This window comes from Phoenix dactylifera, unplaced genomic scaffold (genome assembly GCF_009389715.1).
Source record: "Phoenix dactylifera cultivar Barhee BC4 unplaced genomic scaffold, palm_55x_up_171113_PBpolish2nd_filt_p 000076F, whole genome shotgun sequence".
NCBI classification, from domain to species: Eukaryota; Viridiplantae; Streptophyta; class Magnoliopsida; order Arecales; family Arecaceae; genus Phoenix; species Phoenix dactylifera.
In genome coordinates, this window is record NW_024067675.1 from 500,822 (window position 1) to 525,422 (window position 24,601).

Below are 24,601 nucleotides of genomic sequence, written 5' to 3' on the forward strand. Positions count from 1 at the left end.
AGGGAAAGAGGTTGACGGGGGCTTATCCTTCCAACTAGCGACAAATGAGGTAAGGTGTCATTGGGGCCCACCACTTGAATTATTTTATTTATCTCGACCTTTTTCTGATGAGCGTCACTATATTTAATAAACAAGATAAGACGTAGCTTCACAAACACTTACCGTGTACCAAATTAGCTTTGCTCTGCTTGGAGTTCATAATTATTCCCCTTTTTAAATCATTCGAGGGTATCGTTTGCATGAGCCCACGCCACCTATTGTTGGAGTTTTAATTTATTAAAAAATTAAATTTTAAAAGTAAAACCAGTCTCGTCCCAAAAGTTTTTTTTTTTTTTAGCTTCATATCTGATATATGAAAGCAAGTCTTCTAAATTTGTTTTAATATCTAGTTTGCTTCTTTTAAATTAAAAGTCACAAAAAAAAAATCTTCCAGATTTATGTGGTCCATGAAATGGTCACCCTGCTTTGCCTTTCATCAATAATTTGTCTCACTGCTTCGGTTGATCTATCAAAAATTTATGAGATTGGAGGAGCCGACCCCACCTATTATTAGAGTTTTAATTATTAAAAAAAATAAAATTTTAAACGTAAAACCAATTTTGTCCCCAAAAGCTTTAAAATACTTCGCTCTTTAGTTCCACATTGGATAAACGAAAACAAATCTTCTTGCTTAAATAAAAATTCTTCTTAACATCTGATTTATTTTTTTCTAAATTAAAAGTTGCATGAAAAAAATCTTCAAGATTTATGTGGTCGATGAAATGGTCACTCCGCCTTTGCCTTTCATCAATGATTTGCATCACTGCTTCTATTGATCTATCAGGAATTCATGAGATTAGATGAATGGAAGGGAGTTGCAGAGCTGCTTTCTTTAGAAATGTGGTGCCATCTTGGCCATACGTATGACCTTTGATGTAGGTTAGCCACCTACCATTCAGATCACAAGGAGTGCATGAATTTGTGGTAGTTTGTCTATTTTTAATCTTAGAACAGTTTGTAAAATAGCGAAAGGTTGAGTTGGTTGATTCAATATATAGGCTTGCGACAAATATGCATACACTAATTTGGCTTTATCCTGCAAAGAGAATCTCTTCCTAGGGGAAGAAGAGTGTGGAGTTGCTTGAGATTTGGGTTAGAATCAGGTTTGATGGAGATAGGATAAGGAACAAAAGTGGAGAGTGGCAGGACGAATACCTGAAGATGAGTACAGAGAATCTAGTGATCCACACAGCTTGGGTGAGACGCTTGTAACTTTGCAGAGGGGGAGAGAAAAATCTTCAACGAAAGGTTCAAACTATTAGAGTCACAATCTCTTCAAAAAGTTACTAACACTTGCTCTTTCATCAAGAGCTGGTGGAAAGAGCTTGTAATGATGCTGGTCGCTTGATTGTAAATGTTATTATATATGTTAAGCCTCATATATAACAATTCAGGACCTCATCCAAAATGCCTAGTCAAAAAATATTATTTGGGTTTCTTGATCCTGTATAAGTATCCAAGATCTACGTCAAGTTAAGAGTTTAAATCCATTCAAACCTAATCACAAGTGCAAATCGGCCCGTGGCTAGCCCCAATGGATCCATATTGCAATGTCCCCTATTCCATATATGGGTGGGTTAGCCGGAAGGTGTTATTTAAGTTTTTTGATCCTATATAAGTACCCAAGATCTACCCAACGAATAACTGATGTGGGACTAAACACATATCCGTACAGGTTCTCATATCATATATCTTGTTATGCCATTCCTTACCGATTCAAGCTTTGGAATTAAGCGATCAGCTAATGCGATAGCTAAGATTGCTGTCGGACATCGATTAAAACCCTCTCCAGATTTGTTTTTCATTTAACCTAAACCTATGCTTTTCGAGTAACCAAAAGTTGCCATAAAGATTTGTTTGGTAATATTACCATGATTCGCCGATAATGAGGACACCAAAAAATTATGGTTAAACAAATTTTTGGCATTGAAAGCACTTTCCATCGCTATCTATTTGTAATATTCCTTCTCCACTTCATTCATAAGGTTACAACCATCAAAATGAGAGAACTCATCCTAATCAAAGAAAATGCAGGTGCAAAACTAATCTGACCTTTATTCTATTACTGTTAGGAAAAGTTCTATTTGGAAAATTCTTATAAAACATGAACATTTGTTGCAATTTCGCGAAGAAAATATAAGGGAACTCCAAAAACTGCAAATCCACAATTCCCCATTCTTTCTTCCTAAAGGATTCCATTTTTCTACTTCTTATTGGATGAGACAAATTATTAAGTATTGTGAGTAAGATATATAAGTGTTAAAAACCATCTTAAATAGGATCATGATAGAACCAATCTTGAAAGGAAGCATACCTGAGTCCATGATAATCTGAACGATCAAAGCTTCCTTTGTTTCTCCCTCTTAGCCCCTGTTCAAAACACCCGGTGATGGAGACCGATGCCGTGTTTTCTATATAGGCAGAGGGTGAGACCCGTTATGTTATCCTACCATCAAGGATAATGCTTCCACTTCTCACGGAATCGTAACTGACCACGATGTGGTCATGTGGGTCAAAACCCAACATTCTCCCACTTGGCCCATATGACCATACTTTGGTTAGAAATGATATAAACATTAGGCGTGCATCATTCTAATCCATAGTCAGTTGGGTCATCATAATACCATAATTAAACAACTTACTAATGCGAGTCAAGGCGGTTCCACATCAATATAATGACATAGTTCCTTCCAAGTACTACAACACTAGCAAATTATTTAATCATAGTCCAAAAATGAGAAGTATCTTTAATGGTCAAACATTATGTCTTTGTCAGAGACAATTCCTGTAATCATACATTCAAACCCATACATGTACATATATTTGAAGAACAGGAAAAACAGAAACATAATCAATTATATCTAAATGTCAAAGAAATAAACATAATACAATCCACAATTAATATCATGGATTACAACTAAGACCCATTCTTTCAACATGCTCTTTAAAAGTCTTCGGTTGTAAACCTTTTGTCAAAGGATCTGCAATCATGAGCTCTGTCCTCATATTTTCTATAGACACATTTTGTTTCTGAACTTCCTCCTTGACAACAAAATATTTAAGCTCAATGTGCTTGGCACCATTAGAATATTTGTCGTTTCTGGAGAAATGGACGGCTGCAGTATTGTCACAAAAGATTCTCAGCGGCCTGGCAATAGAGTCGACAATCCCAAGTCCCGAGATAAAGTTACGCAGCCACAAACTATGAACCGTGGCCTCAAAGCATGCCACAAATTCTGCTTCCATGGTGGACGAAGCAGTGCTTGTCTGTTTGGCACTTTTCCATGAGATTGCTCCTCCAGCTAATAGGAACAAATAGCCAAACGTTGACTTTCTACTATCCACACATCCAGCAAAGTCTGAATCCGAATAGCCAATCACCTCAAGGCTATCTGACTTTCTATATGTAAGCATGTAATTCTTTGTTCCTTGCAAGTATCTCATCACCTTCTTTGCAGCTTTCCAGTGATCTATCCCTGGATTACTTTGGTATCTTCCTAGCATTCCAACTGCAAAACTGATGTCCGGTCTGGTACAGGTCTGAGCGTACATCAAGCTACCAACTGCAGAAGCATAAGGTATATTTTCCATCTGCTTACGTTCCAATTCATTCTGTGGGCATTGCATGAGACTAAATTTATCCCCTTTCTGAATTGGAACAACACTGGCTGAACAATTCTCCATACCAAATCTCTCTAGAACTCTGTCTATATATGCCTTTTGAGACAACCCTAACAATCCACGTGATCGATCACGAAATATTTCAATGCCTATCACGTAGGTTGCCTCATTCATATCTTTCATTTCAAAGTTCTTTGAGAGAAAAACCTTAGTTTCATACAATAAGCCAAGATCACTACTGGCAAGCAATATATCATCAACATATAGGACCAAAAAGATAAACTTGCTCCCACTGACCTTCAGGTATATACACCGATCAACAGTGTTTTCCTTAAAATCGAAGGAAGTGATGGTATCATTGAACTTGCGATACCATTGTCGGGAAGCTTGTTTAGGACCATATATTGACTTCTTTAATTTGCAAACCATGTGTTCTTTTTCCTTTAATGGGAAACCTTCGGGCTGGTCCATATAGACTTCTTCATCTAAACTCCCATTTAGAAAAGCAGTTTTTACATCCATTTGGTGCAACTCTAAATCATAATGTGCAACCAAAGCCATAATAATTCTAAATGAGTCCTTTTTAGATACAGGAGAAAAGGTCTCTTTATAATCAATGCCTCCTTTCTGAGTGAAACCCTTGGCCACCAGTCTGGCTTTATGTCGTTCAACATTACTCTTTGAGTCGAGCTTGGTCTTAAAGACCCACTTACACCCAACTGTCTTACAACCTTCGGGCAAATCAACGACATCCCAGACTTCATTCTGATCCATTGATTTTAACTCATCTTTCATGGCATCAATCCATTTAGTCGAATCAATACTTTCTATGGCTTGTTTAAAAGAAACCGGATCTTTTCTTGTCCCTATATCAAAATCAAATTCTTGTAGATAAACCATATAATCATTTGGAATGGCAGATCTTCTTTCTCTTTGAGATCTCCTTAATGTCATCCCTTGTGGTTCTTCTACAACTTGTTCAGTGGTGATAACTTCATTATGGAGTGTTTGATCATTAATTTGTTGTTCATTGTTATTAAACTGTGTGACAACTGTAGGAACAACAATTTTCTTAGAAGTCATGGGTAAAGGGACTTGCACCCTAACTTCTTAAATTTTCATATTTTGTACTTTATCACTCCCACTGGTTTCACCATTCTCAATGAATTTGACATTACCGGTCTCTATAATTCTTGTACTATGGTTAGGACAGTAAATCCTGTACCCTTTGGATTTTTCGGGATAACCTATAAAGTATCCACTAATCGTTCTAAAATCCAATTTCTTTTCATGTGGATTATAAATTCTGGCCTCCGCCGGACAACCCCAAACATGCAGGTGTCTTAAACTCGGTTTCCTTCCTGTCCATAACTCAAAAGGAGTTTTTGGAACTGCCTTACTAGGAACCCGGTTTAATATGTATACAGCGGTCTTAAGGGCTTCCATCCACAACGATATGGGTAACGGAAAATTACTTAACATACTCCTAACCATATCCATAAGTGTACGATTACGCCTTTCAGCTATTCCATTCTGCTGTGGCATTCCCGGCATAGTGTATTGAGCACGTATGCCATGCTTTTCTAAGAGTTTAGCAAATGGGCCAGGGTGTTGTCCTGTTTCATCATACTTACCATAATATTCACCACCTCTATCAGACCTGACAATTTTCACCTTTCTATCTAATTGTCTTTCAACCTCAGTAATGTATACCTCTAGGACATCCACTGCCTGAGATTTTTCATGCAACAAATAGACATAACCATAACGTGAAAAATCATCAATAAAGGTGATAAAATACTTCTCTCCACCAAATGATGGGGAGTCAAAAGGCCCACAAATGTCTGTATGGATAATTTCAAGAAGTTCTTCACTTCTTGTGGCAACTTTCTTTGTGTGTTTGGTTTGCTTTCCCTTAATGCAGTCTACACACATACCGAGATCAGTAAAGTCTAAGTTTAACAAAATCCCATCCTTTACTAATCTCTCTAATCTTTCTTTGGATATATGACCCAATCTTTTATGCCACAAGTTAGAAGATCTTTCATTTATCATGTTTCGTTTAATTCCAATATTACGATGCAAGGTCATAAGAGTTTCAGCAAAATGATTATCAAGATTTACTTTATATAAGCCATCACACAAAACACCAGAACCAAGAAAGACATTGTCTTTGAAAAGACGCAAACTAGCATTCCCAATTTTAAAGAAATATCCTTCAACATCAAATTTAGAAACAGAAATTAAATTTCTAGAAATAGAAGGAACATAAAGAGTCTGAAGCAAATCTAAATGACAACCAGTATTTAAAAGCAAACGATAGGTTCCAACAGCTGTTACAGGAACTCTAACCCCATTCCCCAAAATGATAAAACTCTCATTTGGATCTTGCATCTGGGTTGTAAGGAATCCCTGCATCGTATTTGAAACATGAACATTAGAACTTGAGTCAAACCACCAAGTATTAGAAGGAACTTCAGTAAGGTTTGATTCAAAACATACATAAGCCAAAGGCTTACCTTTCTTTTCAAACCATGCCTTGCGTTTATGGCAGTCCTTCTGATAGTGTCCCAATTTTTTGCAGAAATGGCATCTATCTTTGTTTTGTTTCTTCTTATGAACCTCGGTATCATGATGAGGCTCTTTACCCTTGGATGGTCCACTCTTCATGCCCTTTCTTGGCTTCTTCCATTTCTTCTTGGCTCCATGACTTACAAGATTGACAGAATGATATCCTTGTTGCTTAAGTCTTGTCTCCTCTTGAACAAGCATACTGGTCAATTCATTCACATTCCACTTATCCTTAATAGTGTTATAGTGAATTTGAAATGATCCAAATTGAGGAGGCAAGGAGTTCAAAATAAATTGAACTAAAAAGGATTCATTCACATCCATCCCAAGAGCCTTCAGCTTAGCAGCTATATTTGTCATTTCAAGGATATGCTCATGCATCCCACAAGTACCATCAAATTTCATGGTGGTAAGTTTAGCCATTAATGTCCCAGCCAGAGACTTATCAGCAGATCGGAAACGTTCTTCCACAGTTTTCAATAATGCTTGAGCACTGTCACATTCAGGAAGCGTTGACTTGATATTGTTCGCTATACTCATCCGCATAAACATAATGCTCAATTTGTTCGATCTTTTCCAAGTCTTATAAAAAGACCTTTCTTCCGAGCTGCTCAAATCAGTAATGTCAGCCGGTTTCTCAGATCGGAGTGCTAAATCAAGATCCAGAACACCTAGGTGAAACTGGACTTGTTCATTCCACTCTGAGAAATTAGTTCCATTAAAGATCGTAACAGATGAAGCTTGCGAATGAAGCGAAACAGGAATAGATACTACAATAAGAAAATTAACAATAAGAAAATGCTTACAACATTAACACTTTGAGTTAGCAATAATGATGAATAACATAAACAGTATTACCATAATACACCTTTGGGTTGTAATTATGAAACACTAAATTACTATTATGGTGATTCCCAATTCACCTAGAAATAATTAATGATATAGGTCCAAAATTCAAATAGGTCTGTTGCCTTTGAGCATCCAATACCTATTAAATCAAGGATACTCATTAATTATCCTAACTCAGCAAATCAATCATTTGAAAGTGGTGCACCTTTGGGCCAATCCATAATATCTCATGATTGAAAAACTGTAAGTCATAATTTGCAAAGTCATTATCTTAATACCTGGGATTAGAGTATTTGATGACTTAATGTCTATTAAACATTCTAGTTGGGTTACTTTGGTAACTACCAAACCATTACATAATATAGACATCAAATTAAAATAATGACATTGCACATAATTGACAATTTATAATATGACAAATTAAAATAAAACATGTATTTAATATTTTACTAATCTACACAATCAGTACATATGTCATATCATGCTCAAGTATACTAAAATGTAAAATAAATGACAACAATTTTTTTTTTTTAATCACATTACCCTACAAGGACCTCTGCATAAATAATATGTTTTATAGGGACTAAATTAACATATTTTGAGGACCTCTAAATAAGTGATATGTTTTACAGGGACTAAATCAAAATATTTTGTTTCTTATAGCCCTGGAAGGATGTCAGCATAAATAAAATGTTGCACAGGGGCTTAACAGAAACAATTTCATCTTTTAACAGCCCTCTAAGGACTTCACTATAAATAAAATATTTTACAGGGATTTAACAGAAACATTTTCTTTCTTTAACAGCCCTGGAAGGACTGTATGCATAAGTTTAACATTTAATAGGGACTGAAATGAAAATAATTCGTCCTTCTAACAGCCCTGGAAGGACTGTTTGCACAAATAAACTATGCAGAGGGGCTTAAACAAAAATTCCCTTTTATTGGCCAAACGAACTCGGGTTTCAGATCGAAACCCAAAAACTCGAACCCGTTTTGCCTAAATTAATATTTTTTTTTTTAAAAGAACTGAAGACGGGTCGGGATCGACCCGTCTTCCTCCTCTTTTAGCGGCGGGCTAGGGTTCCGCCAAACCCAGCCCGCCAGCCTCCGGTCGCCGGGCGACGAGCGCGCCGCCTCCTTCCGGTGGACTCGCCGCCCGATGGCGAGCCCACCGGCAGTCGCACGCCAGCAGGGCAACGCCGGCGGGTTGGGGTTCCGCCGAACCCAACCCGTCGGCTCTTAGGAGCAGCGGGCGGCGATCATGCCGCCGGACGAAGTGCCGCCCGACGGCGCCACCGGGATGGGCCCGACGCCGGACGAAACGCCGCCCGACGGCGTCACCCGCAGGAATACAGAGGAAGACGGCGATCATCCGGTAAGTTTTCCCTTTTTTTTTTTTTTTTTTAAAGAGTGGGAGGGAGACCATGGCCGGCGGCTACGCCGGATCCTCTGATGGCTCACGGCGGCATATGCCGGCCAGATCCGGCGTCAGCAGGGTCAAACCCCGAGTGGGGTTGTTTCTCAAATCCATGGATCCAGTTTGGGTTGTATGATATCATTAAAAACCCATCCAGGGACAATGCAATGGTCGGCTCTCGGCGCAATATCCCGGCGTCCCAGTGACGGCCGGTCAAGATGGCGATGATGAGATCGCCTCTATGGTGCCAAAACGACCATTGCCTTGTCCACTGTGATCTACCCTTTCACTGTGATCTGGTTCTAGGATGAACTAGGCTCTGATACCACATGTTAAAAACCATCTTAAATAGGATCATGATAGAACCAATCTTGAAAGGAAGCATACCTGAGTCCATGATAATCTGAACGATCAAAGCTTCCTTTGTTTCTCCCTCTTAGCCCCTGTTCAAAACACCCGGTGATGGAGACCGATGCCGTGTTTTCTATATAGGCAGAGGGTGAGACCCGTTATGTTATCCTACCATCAAGGATAATGCTTCCACTTCTCACGGAATCGTAACTGACCACGATGTGGTCATGTGGGTCAAAACCCAACAATAAGGCCTTAACATTTCTCTTTTTTGAGGGAAAAAAAAAACAAAAATGCGACTCAAGTTGCTGGCTTGGCAGAAATTTGAACAGGCTGCATACAAAGAACATTATATAAGTAAAATCCACTTGCATTTTCTATTCTTTCAAATGCTATACCAGAAATCTGCATTTCATGATCTTATGAAGGCCAGGATTCATGGAAGCCTTTCTTCCTCAAGGAACAAGAGTAGGCTTTCAAATTATAATTTAAAATACCTAACGACGATCAGCAATTCTGCTCAGTAAACAGTTCAAATTGAAGAAGAAAATGATTGATAATCACTAGGTAAAGCAAGCAATTAACCTTCATGTTAGGCTTGGCTTTCATATGAGAAGCTCACAGACATATAATTTGATGATATATGAAGGAAACCGTATTCTTGAGAAAACAATGTTTTGTGTGTCACAAGCTTTTGACTCATTTATCATACATATAACAAAAAGACCTCATCCCTAATGATAGTTCAATCCATCAAAGTTTATCTTAATCTAGTCCATTGAACGAGAATTCCCCGACAATATTGCATGCAAATTTCAGGGCTTGCCCTGCATGCAGGGCTACAGTAATTGGTAAGCGTCATTTATGCTGTTCAATAAATGGACATCTAAATAAAGATTGGAGATTGCTCCTGATGCTTTGTGTCATACAAAGGTTAGGTATCATTTATATCATAGTTATTAAGGGATAGGGGTTGTATCTTTCGCGTGACAGAACGACTCACCTGCCTTCACACGAATCACTGTTGGATACTTCGAGATCTATATAGGTGGATGAATTGAGAAGTTCGAAGTATTTTGAGATCTGTGCCGGATGGATACAACGGTCAACATCGTGAAAGAAGATCAATCAATCTTTCGTATTAACTTCAATTAGAAGCCTGGATTTTCTGTGTAGAATCTGCCAGACATCTGACCCACTGACTTCGTAAAATTATGGAATCAAACATCTTACCGGAAAATCTAACTAGTCTGAGTGCAAGTGAGCGCATGCCTCCTGGTTTATAATTATAAGGAGGCTTGACTAGTATTCTCATCTAGAGAAGCTCATGGAAGAACGATCAAGTTGAAAGGTAATCATGAGGCGCTAAATTAATAGATCATATTGGCTGTGAAATCTAGATTTGAAGAAGAAGTTTATGATTTTTTTTTTATGGAAAAGGAAGTTTATGATTGATTGATGGATTGATGTCTCAAGGAGGGGCATAAAAGTTAAGGATTGGCGTTAGAGAAATCAAATCGGGTCTGATAACAAGAAGAATAATTTAAATACCAGGTTTGGAAAAAGAATGCAAAACAGTTGTCAGATTGATTGTTAGCTGAGACTAAAAAACAGTCAACTGTCATGATATGAAAATGAAAGATATCCATCTTTGTAGGCAAGCATACTTCCCGCAAGGCAAATAGTACAGCAGATCATCAGCTCCCCAATTGCGCATCGTGACATTTTATTTTTTGATTTTTTTTTTTATGCGATCATACTAGGTTTGTATGATCCATCCGCCCGATCAAAAAAAAAGAAGAAGAGATTCAATGTGGAAATGCAATAGGTTAGATTATTTGTCATCACAAAGCAGGATGGGATTTATCTAAACAGATTTGGAAAAGGATGTCACAATCCAATCGAAAAACTTAAGGTTGTAGGTGGATGGGTCGACATGTATATTGAGTACCAATAAGGTCTTTTCATTATCCAATTTGGGATTATCACCACTCTCCCAACTAAAGGAATTGAAAGGAAACTTGAGAAGATGCAAACACAATTTAGAGCATGTGTGATAGATTATAGAATTTTATGTATGATAACATTAGGAGCAAGATTGATTTATAAATAATTATTGTTAAGCAAGTAAGATGCATCAGAGAAAAAATATGGATATACGATCTCCGAGTTGATAGAATGCTATTTTTCTCTCAACTTTGTTGATGGTGAACCAATATACCTACATGAGTTTGATATTTATCTTTACCGTATCTTTTAAAAAAGAATAAGAATTAAATCAAAAAAAAAAAAAAAATTTGTGCGAACATGTAAGAGTGGAAGTAGTTATCTATCCACCGTTGAGCACTTGTTTGGTTGGTATCATCCCTTTTCACTTAGAAAATGGAGATTGTGGTTCAATTCCGGCCGAAGCATGAGATAAATATAAAAAAGAATGTGGAATCAACCCCTCCAATCTAAAAGAATAATAAAAAAAATCGCCTATCCAGTCCAAGATGCTATTTGGATTGTAATAATAGGGATGAGAAAATGGATGATTTTTATTGTTACCATGTAAAGGATGTTCATTATTTTGGACAACTGACCATGTAAACAAGTCTTGTAATCTAGTTCTAGACAAAGCTTTCAATTTGTTAAGTGATGTAATACCTGTCGTAGCCTTCCTTATTGCAAGGACGTATAGGATTTTGATCTCTCGTAAGTTGTTCTTCAAAAATTTTTATCACAGAGAGATGCTACCACAGAAATTTGTGACACAATACATAAATTGCCAATCTCAAGCTTTATTTCAGCTAGATCATATGCTTAACCTTCAAAATAGCTGATTAAATGAGATGGCAAACGGGAGAGCATACCAATTGGTAGAATCAATAAAAATAATTAAATGTTGGATATCGGTACATTGGGTTCGATCCTGCCCTCATCGTGCCGAACTTTCTCGACTTCTAGTTCTTAAAAAAACAGTAGTAATAGTAATAGTAGTAGTAGTATTTGCAAATAATAATAATAAAGAAAAAGAAAACGAGCAACGAATTGCATTCTTGGCAAAACAAATTGTTGTTCTAACAAAGATATCCAAGTGCCAATCTAGCATACAAATCTCAGGTCTAGGGTTTATGCATTGCGCATTGTATGGTTGATCATCCAACGGAGTCCTAACTACGTGCAGAACACGGTGACTCGTAGTGATACGCAGGACATAACGTAGATATCCCATAAGAGAAACTAGTTTTATTTATCCCCTTGGATGCGTTCTCCATCATGAGAGCGCCGTGACGGCATGCATGTGGTGTGGTGAACGTAGCAAATGGGGCACGCGAGATTCCTACCACCAGCCCTTTCATTGACGCCGGCCCTTCCAACTCCCCACAAAGATACTTATCTATCCCTTCAAGCATTCAGATACTTTTTCGCACAATAATAATAATAAAAAAAAAAGACTAGCAATTTTTTTTGATCGTCGAGAGACTATGTTATGCAATCCTAATCTCTTCAGTACTGCTTGTTTACCTTAATGCGATGCGCGATTTTGCTTAGACTTATCACCGCTTATTGTTGATTTGCTTACCTCCCATTAGCTTCGAGTTGAGCATTAGAACACTGACTAATGATGCGATATAGACGTAGTTTTCCATTTCTGATTACAAGAAACATGGCTCTTTAACAATTCAAGGGAGAAGAATCTTCACAATGGATATTGTTAGCAATATCAAAAAATTTTATATTATTGTCTGAGTTCCTCCACAAACATCCTCCCTCCTAAATCCTAGAATTTTGGACGAGCACCTTACCTCCAGCTAGTTTCGAACATCGGTTCTTTACGTGGATCTCCTCGTAGGAGATGCAACCCTCTCCAGAACTCCATGCAGCATTTGTCCTCTGAACTATCTTTTCAACCAAAAGAAACCTCCTATCACTGCCTCTCTCTGCATCCAAATGGTTTGAGTTTAGTGAGAAAGCTCATGGAAGCCTGCTTTAAGATAACCTTTATAATGCGGTGCGGAAAGCTACTGGAAGGACCAGACGAAGGTAGCATTGTCTTCAGGTTTATATTGAGTCATGCTCTGTTGGCGAGACTTCACAAATAGATAGCTAAAGCTGAGATCACCAACTCGCACAACCCGAATTTAAGCAGCATAACCAGTGTGTCGTCTGTTGGCCAGCTTGGAATCCTTTCATCTAAGATTGCATCAACCTTCTAATTAGATCTGAAGAAAACATGGCCAACAAGATTACAAGGCATTGCAATGGTGCATCGAGCCTGTCGTCAACAGATACAACATGAATTTCAAAGAAACATCTCTAATACATGTAGGTGTAGAACTTTCTGATGATTGCACAGAAACTGACGACAATAATAGTATGGTGATAATTAAACTCAAGAATCAAACCATGTATCAATAAGATTCCTTGACTGAAAGGTAATTTATAATGAAAACCCATTGTGGATTGGGCATTGCAGTAGCAATGCAGACTACCATAAAACTAATATACAAAAAAGATCAGGTTCTCAAAAATTTACATGCTAGATGCTTCCCATGTCCCAAATCCCATAACAGAAAAAGTACATAGATACATGACGATGAGGAAATAGATAGATGGACTTGCTCCCTGAGAACATGAAGACCCTGTCCACCCACTGGTTTCCTTACCATGGTCAGAAATGGATTAAGGAAGGATAAAATCATGAGCCTAGAGGGGCCGCTCTGGAGGCAGATGACTCGCCCAGTGAGACAGAAGCAAGGGAGGAAGCCCAGGCCCGAGCATTGTTCGCCCCCTTCCGAAAGTTCCTCGTCTTATTGCAGAGCCTAAGCTTGCTCCACAGCTTCTTGATATCGAATACATGTTGTGCTTGCTCCAAAAGCTGGCTCCATTCGCCCAAGATCCCCAAGTTCAGCTGCCAGGCAAGTGAAACCCAGAAGGCTCTGAGGTGAGCAAAGATCACAGGGAAGAAACGCACCATTGCCTTTAGACAGACAAAAAGTAAACTAATCGCTATGTAAGGTTCATGGGCTATCAGTTCCTTCAGAGATCCATTCCATGGCCGAAGGGATCCCACATTTCTTGAATTGCTGGGCCGATCGACCGCAAAATATGAAACTGGATCAAAACCTGCATCACAGAAGCAGGATAGTGTATATAAGAACTGAGCTGTTTTTTAAAATCTGTTTCTACAGTATCTGATGACCTCTCTTCTATCAGCAGATGGTTGCAATGCATATGAGTACAGACTATCAGTACAGCACAAAGAACAGACAGTTAAAGTCAGATGCTAAAATCTAAATGAGGTAAAATTTATATATTTAAACTCAAACAATTTCTTGAGAAAAGATGATAGGGTGCACATCCTCAGAAGTGATGATTAAAAAAAGGAGGGAGTACACAAAGTATAATATTGGGAAGCAAGGATGGAAGGTTTTTAATTCTGGATATATCAGTTATCTCGATCTGTGGTTGAGACTGAGATAAACCGAGCCAATATGATAAATGGTGAAATTTCGACAGAACTGAAATTTTCCAAGATCTCGACCAATATTTTTGGACCGAGATACCAAAATCTTCCCCAATATGGTAAAAAAGAACTATCTTTAACATTAATTTCAAGATTTATTAATTAACAACCTGTTTAAGGATGTAAAAGGTGATTGGAAATATCATATCGAACAATATCTTGGATTTTATCAATATATGTGGCCGAGATAATAGAACTGAGATTTTTACATATATGATACCAATAGAAACCACGATCTCAGCTGAAATGAAAACTTGCAAGGAACAGAGAAGATGGCTCTTAAATTCTTTATTTTTGTTTTTCATAAATGCAATTCCTTTTTTGAAAGGTTCAAGAGTCCAGCTTTTAATGGAAACTAATTAATGAATGCAGTGTGGCCTCCTTTTCGCAGCACTCTTGCATTTAGAATACAGGAAAAAGAAACTTGGGCTTGCAATCTACTGACGAATGATTCAGCGGTGTGAAGTTTTGCAATAATTCACGAGCACTTCAGCCAGTTTCCTTTTACAAATTATTTGCGTATTTTGTAAAGCTTCGCCAAATATTTCAACTACAACCAGGACAACATTAGTGTCAGGCCAATCAAATCACTCTTGAACCCTAAGTCAAACAAGACAACAAAAACCCTGTCTAGGTGCAAAAATTTGCTTGTTCTGCTCCTGCTGCTGCAAGTTTAATAATTAGGCCATGAGAAAACCCAGCCGAAATCATGCGAGAGCAGGATTCAAACCATGTACCTACCCCAAGTGACTTTACCAACTGAGGCAGTTGGCACCCTCAAAGATTTTACCTTCAAGCTAAACTTTTTAAGACATAAGAGTTGGAGACACGAGATGTGCATTATGTGGATTAAGTAAAAACAATTGGAAGAAAATTAAAAAAGCTAAAGGGAGCCACCTGTAGTTTTCTTGTAGAAATTCACGAGGGAGTTGATGTCTTTTAAGCCACGGTATCGAACCATCATTGTTCCATTGGCTAATAGTATAGCTGGAAAACTGTGAATCCCATATCTTGAGAAAACACTGCTTGGCATGTGAGAAGATATTAAACAGAAGCCTATTTTCATGCTCAGAAAACAGATCATGTATACCTTAATGCAACAAAGGCTATGGGTACCATAATTTTTCACATACCTTGGCATGGAAGAAGATTCTTCAACTGCTAAGTGCTTTATCTGAGGAAACATAGAGCTGAGGGCATTAAAAATGGGTCGAGTATTGCTGGAGAATGGACACCATGAGGCAAAAAAGAAAATAGAGTAATATGCACTTTTCTGGCTGCGACTCAACTCTTGCTCAAGTGTCTTGCCACTCACCTTCAAAAAAGAATAACATTAGATCTTTCTCTCCACCATAACCAACAAGAGGGTTTTCACATTAACCTTGCACATAAACTCATTATCATTAATATGGAAAGTGTGGCTTAAAGTCGACAAAGACACCATGGTAATGGTGCTTTGCAAAACCAACAAAATAATATCTGAAAGGGAAAAAGGAGAAAGAATGGATTGTAGGCCAACTACATTTTTGTTCGCATTATGACATCAGATATAAACATGATTTCTCAAAAGAAAGGAAAATTTAAGTGATTAATGAACATAATAAGTATCGAAATAAAGATATTTTATATATTTGAAATATCTAACAACATGACATTAAAAAAAAAAAAAAACCTTAGAGATGAGTCTGTTGATTGTTGATCTCACCCTGGAAAGCAAGCATTCAACATGAACTCAGAGAAACCACTTCAAAAACAACCATAGTCTCATTTTTAATCAAGTCAGACAAACCATGTCAAAAGAATAGTAAATTCTCACAGGACAGGTGGAGCGGTTCTCTCTGGAAACAATTAAACAAGACAAAAAGCAAACCATATGCCTACAAATATGGATGTAGAGGTATCTTTAACATGCTTTTCAGGTGTTTCTTGGATAGTTGGGAAGTCGCAACATTCTCCCAACACATAACCTGAACTTTCTGAATGCACTGCAACCAATTACATTCTATACCTCCAATTAGGCTACAGTTACAACTTCAGAGATAACTAGCTTCAAAAGTGAGTATCTCTTAAGACAATAATAAAGGGAACAATTGCAATGCTACCACAGAGACAACAGAAAATCTGCAAGCTATAACAAAATTCACTATAAATAAATAGAAAACATCTTGCAAGGAGGTTGGATTTCCCAAGAATGTTACTGTGGTCAGATGGGTCAGATTTTCTCAACATCCTCACACATCCTCACTCCATCAGGTAGATGTAGACAGGACTTTTTACACATCCAACCACAGCAACATGATTGGGAAATTTCAAGATTCCATTTCCTTTTATTTATGTGAACAATGTCACATGATATTTTCTATGGCCGAGATGCCAGTGCATGAGGTTTCTTATTTTAGGGTGAATTATCAATGACTGCAATCAAATGATGGGCTTCTACGATGATTTAATTAGATTAACACTTAGTCCAACTCTCCGGTCAAATCATGAATAAAATAGATTGGTAATAAATATGAACTCATTTTACTAGCCCGTACCATTAAAAATGGTAAAATTGGAGGAAAAAAGGAAGAACGAGAGCTGAATAAAAAGAGGAGAAAAGGTAAAGCATGCTGGCCTCCATGGACTCAGAGAACTGGGGAAACACAAAGCCTTTCCCTTTGATGTAGATAAATCCAATCATCAAGCTTCACTCTTATAATAGCTCTTTAAACTACTGGGACCTAGGCCTAGCATTGGCAATTCTCTCAAATTTGACTTCAATCTTTAAAGTGATGAGTTAAATCCTTGACAACTTACATTTAATATGTTTTCTCTAGCTTGTAAAAATAAACCTTTTGCATATGTGCATGCAATATGCATGAATTTGTCATAATACTGGTGCACAAATAGTTAATCCGATCTATGATTTAATGCAGATTTAATCAAGGACCCGTGAGAGCCAAACTTTCTACAAAGTTACTATCTTAGCATTTTTGACCATAACAGGCCACTTCTCAGCACGATAAAAGACAGAACATGATTGAAACCCTTGGTTTTTTTGTTTAACTAAGTTGGTTAAAATCCTCCACTATTAATTGAATGACAGGTGCAATTGCTTGAAATTCAACCTAATAAACAATTCAAGAGAAAGAAAAGCAAGGCATTGCACAGTTAAACATTACTAGGTTGAAAATGATCTATGCTTGACAATGAACTTCATAGATGCTATTAAATGACCAATTGGGCGCACATCTAATTACCACCACAAGTTGAATCTTCATTTTTCCCTCTTTCCCTAAATCTATTCCAAGTCTACAAGATATTAATGAGTTAGTTGCTCCTTGGTAGCATACGAGTTTAAATTACATAACCTACACTCCTGTCAAACTGCCTTTCTTGTTTCACAGCACATTTTCTTTGGTGAAATGTTTCCAGGATGTAAATTCATCATCTTTTTTCATACTGTAATAGGAAAAGCCAACTATGCCAGGAAACTAAGATCAAGGTTATGGGTTGATGAAAAGTGTTCTGAAACTATTGACCCGGCGCAATCCATTTTGACATCTGGGTAATGGGCAGTCCACCCATGAACTGTCTAGTTGACCTGTGATATCAACCCTAAAAATTATAGATACTTGCAATAATAAATTATCAAAAACAAGAAATATTTAAAAAAAGATTATAAAAATAGATAAATACTCGTGCCATCATATTTATCGATTTAGTTTCTGATCAGACATCTCTATATTACAACTGATTTGGATCCCTTAATACTTGGATATATGCACTGTAGTGCAAAGTCAAGCCATTGGTGGTTTTAGTTCCCAGATAATAAACAAGAGCATGATACTTTCCACTTCAGGAATCATCAGTAAAAAATTTACAACATTAGAAATTAGTAAATTACTGGACCAAATAGTCAGCAACATGATCACGAGACAACCAGATAACAAGATCACAAAATAAGCGCCAATGCAAGTCCACATATCTGGTCAAATAGGACCATATTCACTCCTATGGATAAAATTAGCACGTCTTTTTATTAAAAAAAAGTTTGAATAGGACTCCAAAATCCCAAGCTATTTCCTCATAGAACCTCCATCAATGAATCTCTACTTACACGAACAAGCACGAGGGCCAAGCAGTTTCATGATTATTATCATGTTCACAAGGGGACAAATTCAATGCAAGGGGATTGTTGGCAGATGATGACAGGAAAAATATTTTCCCAATTGGCCCGAATTTTAGCCAAAGGGCCATCAGCTGGTGGCCGAGCACAACTGCCAATTATGCAGATGAAAAGATTGGTGGCTTGCAGACTCTTCCTGGTGACCACTATTTGATGAGATCTTGCTGGTGATCTCCCCCCGCTGCCCTCCTCACATTTTCTTCTTCCAACATCCGGCAATGAATTCAAGGATCAGGCGGCTGAACAAAGGAGAGCTATGGCTTTCCATTTGAGGAAATCTATGGGATAGGGCAAAAAATAGTTTATACCTTTTAATTTAACTATAGAACTGGTTCGCCTGCGGGCCATCCAACCTTTGACCCAGGCAATGTGAACAATGGATGGGATTCTATGAATAGCAGGTTTACACTTGACCTAACCCATTATATGCAGCAGGTAGTTGGTCAACCCAAATGTGTCTCAAATCATAAGATTTGTTGTCACAAAAACAGACAAGATTACTAATAGAAGGAAAATAAAATGAAAATAAACAAAATTACAAGAAACTAGCACACAGAAAAAGATGATAAGTTCCATGTACAAAAAGCATCTCCAAATAAACGAGTAGCAAATTGCAACAAACATCTAAATACAGGTCAAGGCATCAAACAGCACTGGAATCCCATGACGGTAATGGATTCAAGAAGTAAAACTGTAGTGGCTAACCATCTAGTTTACACTTAGACCCATCAAGACTGAAAACCTCAACAAGCAATAGCAACAGTAAAGGTATTAGCTAGAATAAGCCAAAAAAAATAGTTTAAACTAAGAATTTATGGAAAACAGTATCACTGAATATATAATGCTTCAGTAGTGATATTATAAACTTTAAAATATCAAAAGCCATCCCATCAATTTGAGCAACTACGACAACAATCTTACGTTCTGGTCAAATGTCTGTTCGCAGGAATTTATGAGCAGCTTGGGATTGGATCGACCCACGCTCAATTCAGGCTCGGGTCAACAAGAAAATGAGTCAAGTTCAAACAGTTTTTGAAGTTTGACTTATAAATGAGTAGAGCTTGAACATAAGCCAGTTGGAGAAATAATGTGTAAGCTCAGCACGGCTCAGTAAAAGCTAAGTTGAAAGCTTAAATGTGCTAGGCTTGAACAGCTGAAGTCAAGCTCAGCTCAAGCACAAGCCAAGTTCGTGCAGCCCATGTATACAGTAAGCCGAGTTCGTGCAGCCCATGCATATAGTAAGCCGAGTTCGTGCAGCCCATGTATATAGTAAGCCGACTTCGTGCAGCTCATGTATATAGTGAGCTGAGTTTGAGCAGCTCATGTATATAGTGGGCCAAGCTTGAGGAACCTACAACTCGGCTCAGCTCGTTTGCATCCCTATGCGTGATAATAACTATCGATCAAAACATGTACTACCAAGTAACTCACATTTTCCTTATTGAAAGAAAACTGCATCAAAACATACATACATAAATACATATATATATATATATATATATATATATATATATATATATATATATATATATAAAACACCTAAATACTATATGAGAATGGCCAAGGTGCAAGAATACTATAAAAATATCTTGCACAAAACTTAAAAAATGGAAACCCATGTACATACAAAGCAAGAATATCCTTACTATTTATTAGCTAGAAAAGAATCATTATAAGCTCTAACATGATCCACGTAAATATCTCACTGTAACAAACCCATACTCAAGGTTCGCCATCTCGGTACCGGACCCCATACCGGTGCCACACTAGCATCGTGTCGATATGATACGAAAATTTTTTGGCGTGCCTAGTATCAGTACGCCATCTGTATCGGGTACTGGTACCAAACCGATTCGGTACACCCCGTACCACCCGATTCAGTACACCCCGTACCACCCGATTCAGTACACCCCGTACCACCCGGTTCATACCGATATGGCGTACTATGCTCGGACTGCTAGTGATCATGGTATTTATGATTGGATTTGAAGAGATTTAAACCTTTAGCATATTGAGGAGACCATAGCTTAAATGGGAAGAGACGAAGAGTATGTGAGAGCCCATACGAGCATGTATTTAATCTCATATCGGTTATACAGAGCTTGGATACTTATACAGAGCTAGAAAACCCAAATAGTAACTTCTAGCTAGCCTTTTGGATAAAGTCTTAAGTTGTTACACCCCGAGTCCTTACAAATAGTATCATAGCAGCATGGCCCATTTGGACAAAGAGCACTGCAACGCAAGCCTATGTGGGACCAACCATGGGACAATTATAGTATTTGTCATTGGATTTGATTCCATTTGGACTCTTTGGGTGTATGTTTAGTATGACATTAGTTATGTGCTGGAGAGATCTTAGTTACTTATACAAGATAAAGAACTTAAATAATACCTTCCAGCTAGTCTTTTGCATAAGATCTTGGGTCATTACACCGATTTCTAACACAATGTCAAAATACGCTAATGATCACGCTGCCAATAAATTTTGGTGGATACCAAGCATCTTTAAGTCAATGTGGCATGAAGTGTTATGACCATCTAGAGGTGCGTAGATTTCAGACTTTGATACACAAGGAAAGACCTGTTGCAACTCCCGTTTAGACTTTAAGGGGAAAAACTTGGTTGTTGGGGGATGGTAGTAACTTATATGGAATTGAATTCCGCAACTTTACATATTGAAGAAGGCAAAGTAAACTCCTCTCCAAAAACTAAAAATAAAGAGGGCAAGTAAAATGGTAGTATGATATTTATGAGATACACAAATACTATTTTATGTCTGAATCTGCTATCCACCTAGACAAACATATTGCCAATTGTTTCCAATTGAGGATTGAACATCCTAGCACGTTAACCTTATCTGAATCAGGGAATTCATGAAATCACTTGTATGTCTACTACGAAAGTATATATATAATAATATTTCAAACATGACATAAAATATGCAATAAGAATATATGGATTCTCTCTCTTTCATGCATGGGAAGTGTATTATAAAGTAATATGATAGAGAAAAATGCATGCATAATACAAAGAGATAAATTTACCAAAACAATCATTTAAGCAATCTCAGTAACTTTCACAAGCCTTTCATAGTGTTTAAGACTTTTTGTAAAGCAAATGCAAACCTCGTATTGATTTCTGACACACCATTAGCCTTATATGGTAGTATATAGTTTCACTTAAAAAGCTAAGAAATAATCACTACTAACTAATTAAGCATTGAAAAATGGAAAATATGTATTATTTAAAGATATTGACCAATGAAATTCCTCTCATTTTTCTCTATGCTCTTAAGAGTTTGATGTTCAAATACTTTGACCCTAAGCTTGAGGACTCCAGCTCGATAGCCCTCTGCAGAAGCAATTGGTGGTTTGGAGAACCCTCCAATGCTTCTTCCTTAGAATCATATCGTATGAGGCTTAAGCCCTGTACTTGAATCCTCCTCAGGGCTTTCATTTACTGAGAGATGTTTTCCAGAAAAACTGAAAAGAATAAAGTCATGCATGTATGAAAGTAGGATATCACTATTAATAATGATGAATTTGAATTTGGTCGGCTAGTGGCAAACTACACATGCACGTGGTGCATGAGCAGCTTAATTACAACAGCAAAAATAATATATATATATATATATCAGCATACGTTTTGGAAAAGCTCTAAGAAACTTTCAATCAATTTAGCAGCAGCATATGCATCTTGACTATTTGGAGGAGTTCGGGCATTGCGACTTGTTATATAAGGATAGTTTTAAAAGGACGGCACTACAGTATGTTCCAGTTAGATGCTAAGACATCTCTGGTTGCTTGTACCTCAATAATTGTGAGACATGAAATCTAGATTGCTATTTTCATCTCCAGGACTTTTTATTTTCCTTCCTCGGTCTTCGTTTCTCAATTGTACTAGAACATGTTGCCACTTATTTTCCACTTTAATATTAAATGTTTTAGCACTTATCCTTATATCAAGTACTGGCATCCAAACCCCTTAAATTTCTTAACCACACATTCTTCAAAGGACAGCATCAAGCATGACACTGCATGCAAGATGTTCAATTTTTTTCTTTGCATGCATGGGAATAACACGTACTAAAGAATACGGGTGCAAAAAGACAATCAGAATTCAGTCAGATAATCCACAAAACAAGGGTTATTGAGAGAGTTATTTCCCCAAAAAAAGCAACTCAAAGAGAAATCAGATAAACTCTTTTATAGTGATGGGAATTAAAAAGGCCTTCATGAGTCCACCAGCAATCTTGGCGCTTCTCTAACAGCTATACCTAAAGCAATGCATGCCTATCATATTTTTCAGGCAAACAAGCAAGTTTTCACGTTGCCCGCTGAACGACTCCAAAATTTTCCACATATTCAAAACTTTCAGCCCTGAAAAATGTGAAGACAACAAAATCACATGTACGCACAAGCCAGGATTCGGATTCTTTCACCATTTCACTCCAATAAAGTTAGAACCTATAGAATCTGACCGTGAGAAAATCAAAACCTCAATCCAAGAAATCTCATAACGAAAAATTACTAGAAGCCCCAAAACCATATGGGCAAACCCAGAGAATCTTCAAAAAGCTCCCACCTTTCAACGGCTCCCAACGATGAAACCAAAACAGCACGACCAAGACGCGATTTTTAGGGCAAAACGAAATCCCACGTAGAGAGAATCGAAAGAGATCCACGAACAACACGGATTATGCGCATCCATAGAAGCATGTACGAGGGAGGAAAACAAAACCCTACCTCCAGAGGCGGCAACGGCTCGATCCAGAGAGGGCATTGCGATTTGACGACATCGAGGAAGGCGATGTCCGATCGAGGGCAGATAGGCGTCGCCGCGGCGGCGGCGAAGGATCGGGAAAAGGAGAAGGAGGCGATGGATAGAACGAGGAGGAGAGGGAGAGGGGAGCCGGCCATGGAACGAAGGGAACAAGGGAGAAGGCGAAGGGATGGGGTGGAGACAAGAGGCCAAGTGGGGGAAAGGTGATATCTTTTTCTCTCTCTTTTCTCTGGTCTCGCTCTCCTCCGTTTCCCGGATGGATTGTTCCGGTTTTATTATGGGTCGTCCCTTCTCCTACCGCAGTTTAATTCTCTCTCTACTTCGCCAATCCGGACCTCCCACCAAACGCCCTCCTGCCATTTTTGTTGTAGGTCAGGCAAGTGTACATAGATAAGCCCCTAACTTTCTCATAATTACATACAAGTTCTTGGTATAAATATGGTGTTATATCTTGCCAGAAATAATTTATATGTATCTTTGGCACTGAAAGAGCATAAAATATCTTATAGATAATTCTTCTTCACATCAGCCTTAAGTTGGCATCCCTTCAACTCATACTTTGCCATTTGCTTTTTTCTTCTATAACTTTTAAATGTTTTAGATGTTTCTTTTTCATCGTGCATCTTATTTTTCGCTCATTGTCAGTTGATGAAAAATGAAGGGTCAATAAGTAAAGAATATTTATTACTCTACTATTATAATGAAACTGTTCAATTTCAATAATTTTTCTATTTCAACTATATTTCTTTAATTTTTTTACTCAGCAACAAATGCCCCGCTACGCATACCTAAGAGTTCAATATAGTTGAACATCGAAGACGTCCCTCGTATGCAAAGTAAATACAAAATTGTAATTCGCAGTATAGTTTGTTTAGGCATATACATAGTAATCAAAAGCAGGAATCTTTTAATTACCGCATCGAAATTTTATAAGAGGGCTATAAATGGTTATAGAAAGAAAAAAAAATGCAATAAGATTGACCTTTACAACAATAAGAAAAAATACATCAAGCAAAATGTATATCTCGGACTTATATCGATATTGTAAGTGAGCCTTGACCAAAAACTATGTTATGGAAAAGCACTACTAACAAACCCAACAAGGAAACAAAGAAATTGGTGAGAATGTAAGTAGTTAATTTAGGATTTATAAAAGCATAGAGCAATATTAAATAAAACTATTTTTATTTTTTATTTTTAAGTAAGGCAGCAAACTTACATATCTATTGTATGGATACAACCCTTAGTATCTAGATTCAACAAGTCACATAATTAAGAGGGCGTT

General features: G+C 37.6%; 1 protein-coding gene across 1 annotated transcript; it reads right to left on the minus strand.

Annotated features, from left to right (window-relative positions):
• Window positions 1–13,226: 13,226 nt before the first annotated feature.
• LOC103724296 (5'-adenylylsulfate reductase-like 5) lies at window positions 13,227–23,659 on the minus strand. The gene is made up of 4 exons (XM_008815510.4): window positions 23,280–23,659; window positions 15,494–15,675; window positions 15,258–15,382; window positions 13,227–13,960 (listed from the first exon to the last, which is right to left on the minus strand). Exons 1-4 carry the CDS (start codon window positions 23,451–23,453, stop codon window positions 13,533–13,535), a joined length of 909 nt encoding a protein of 302 aa, XP_008813732.2. The 5' UTR covers window positions 23,454–23,659; the 3' UTR covers window positions 13,227–13,532.
• Window positions 23,660–24,601: the final 942 nt, after the last annotated feature.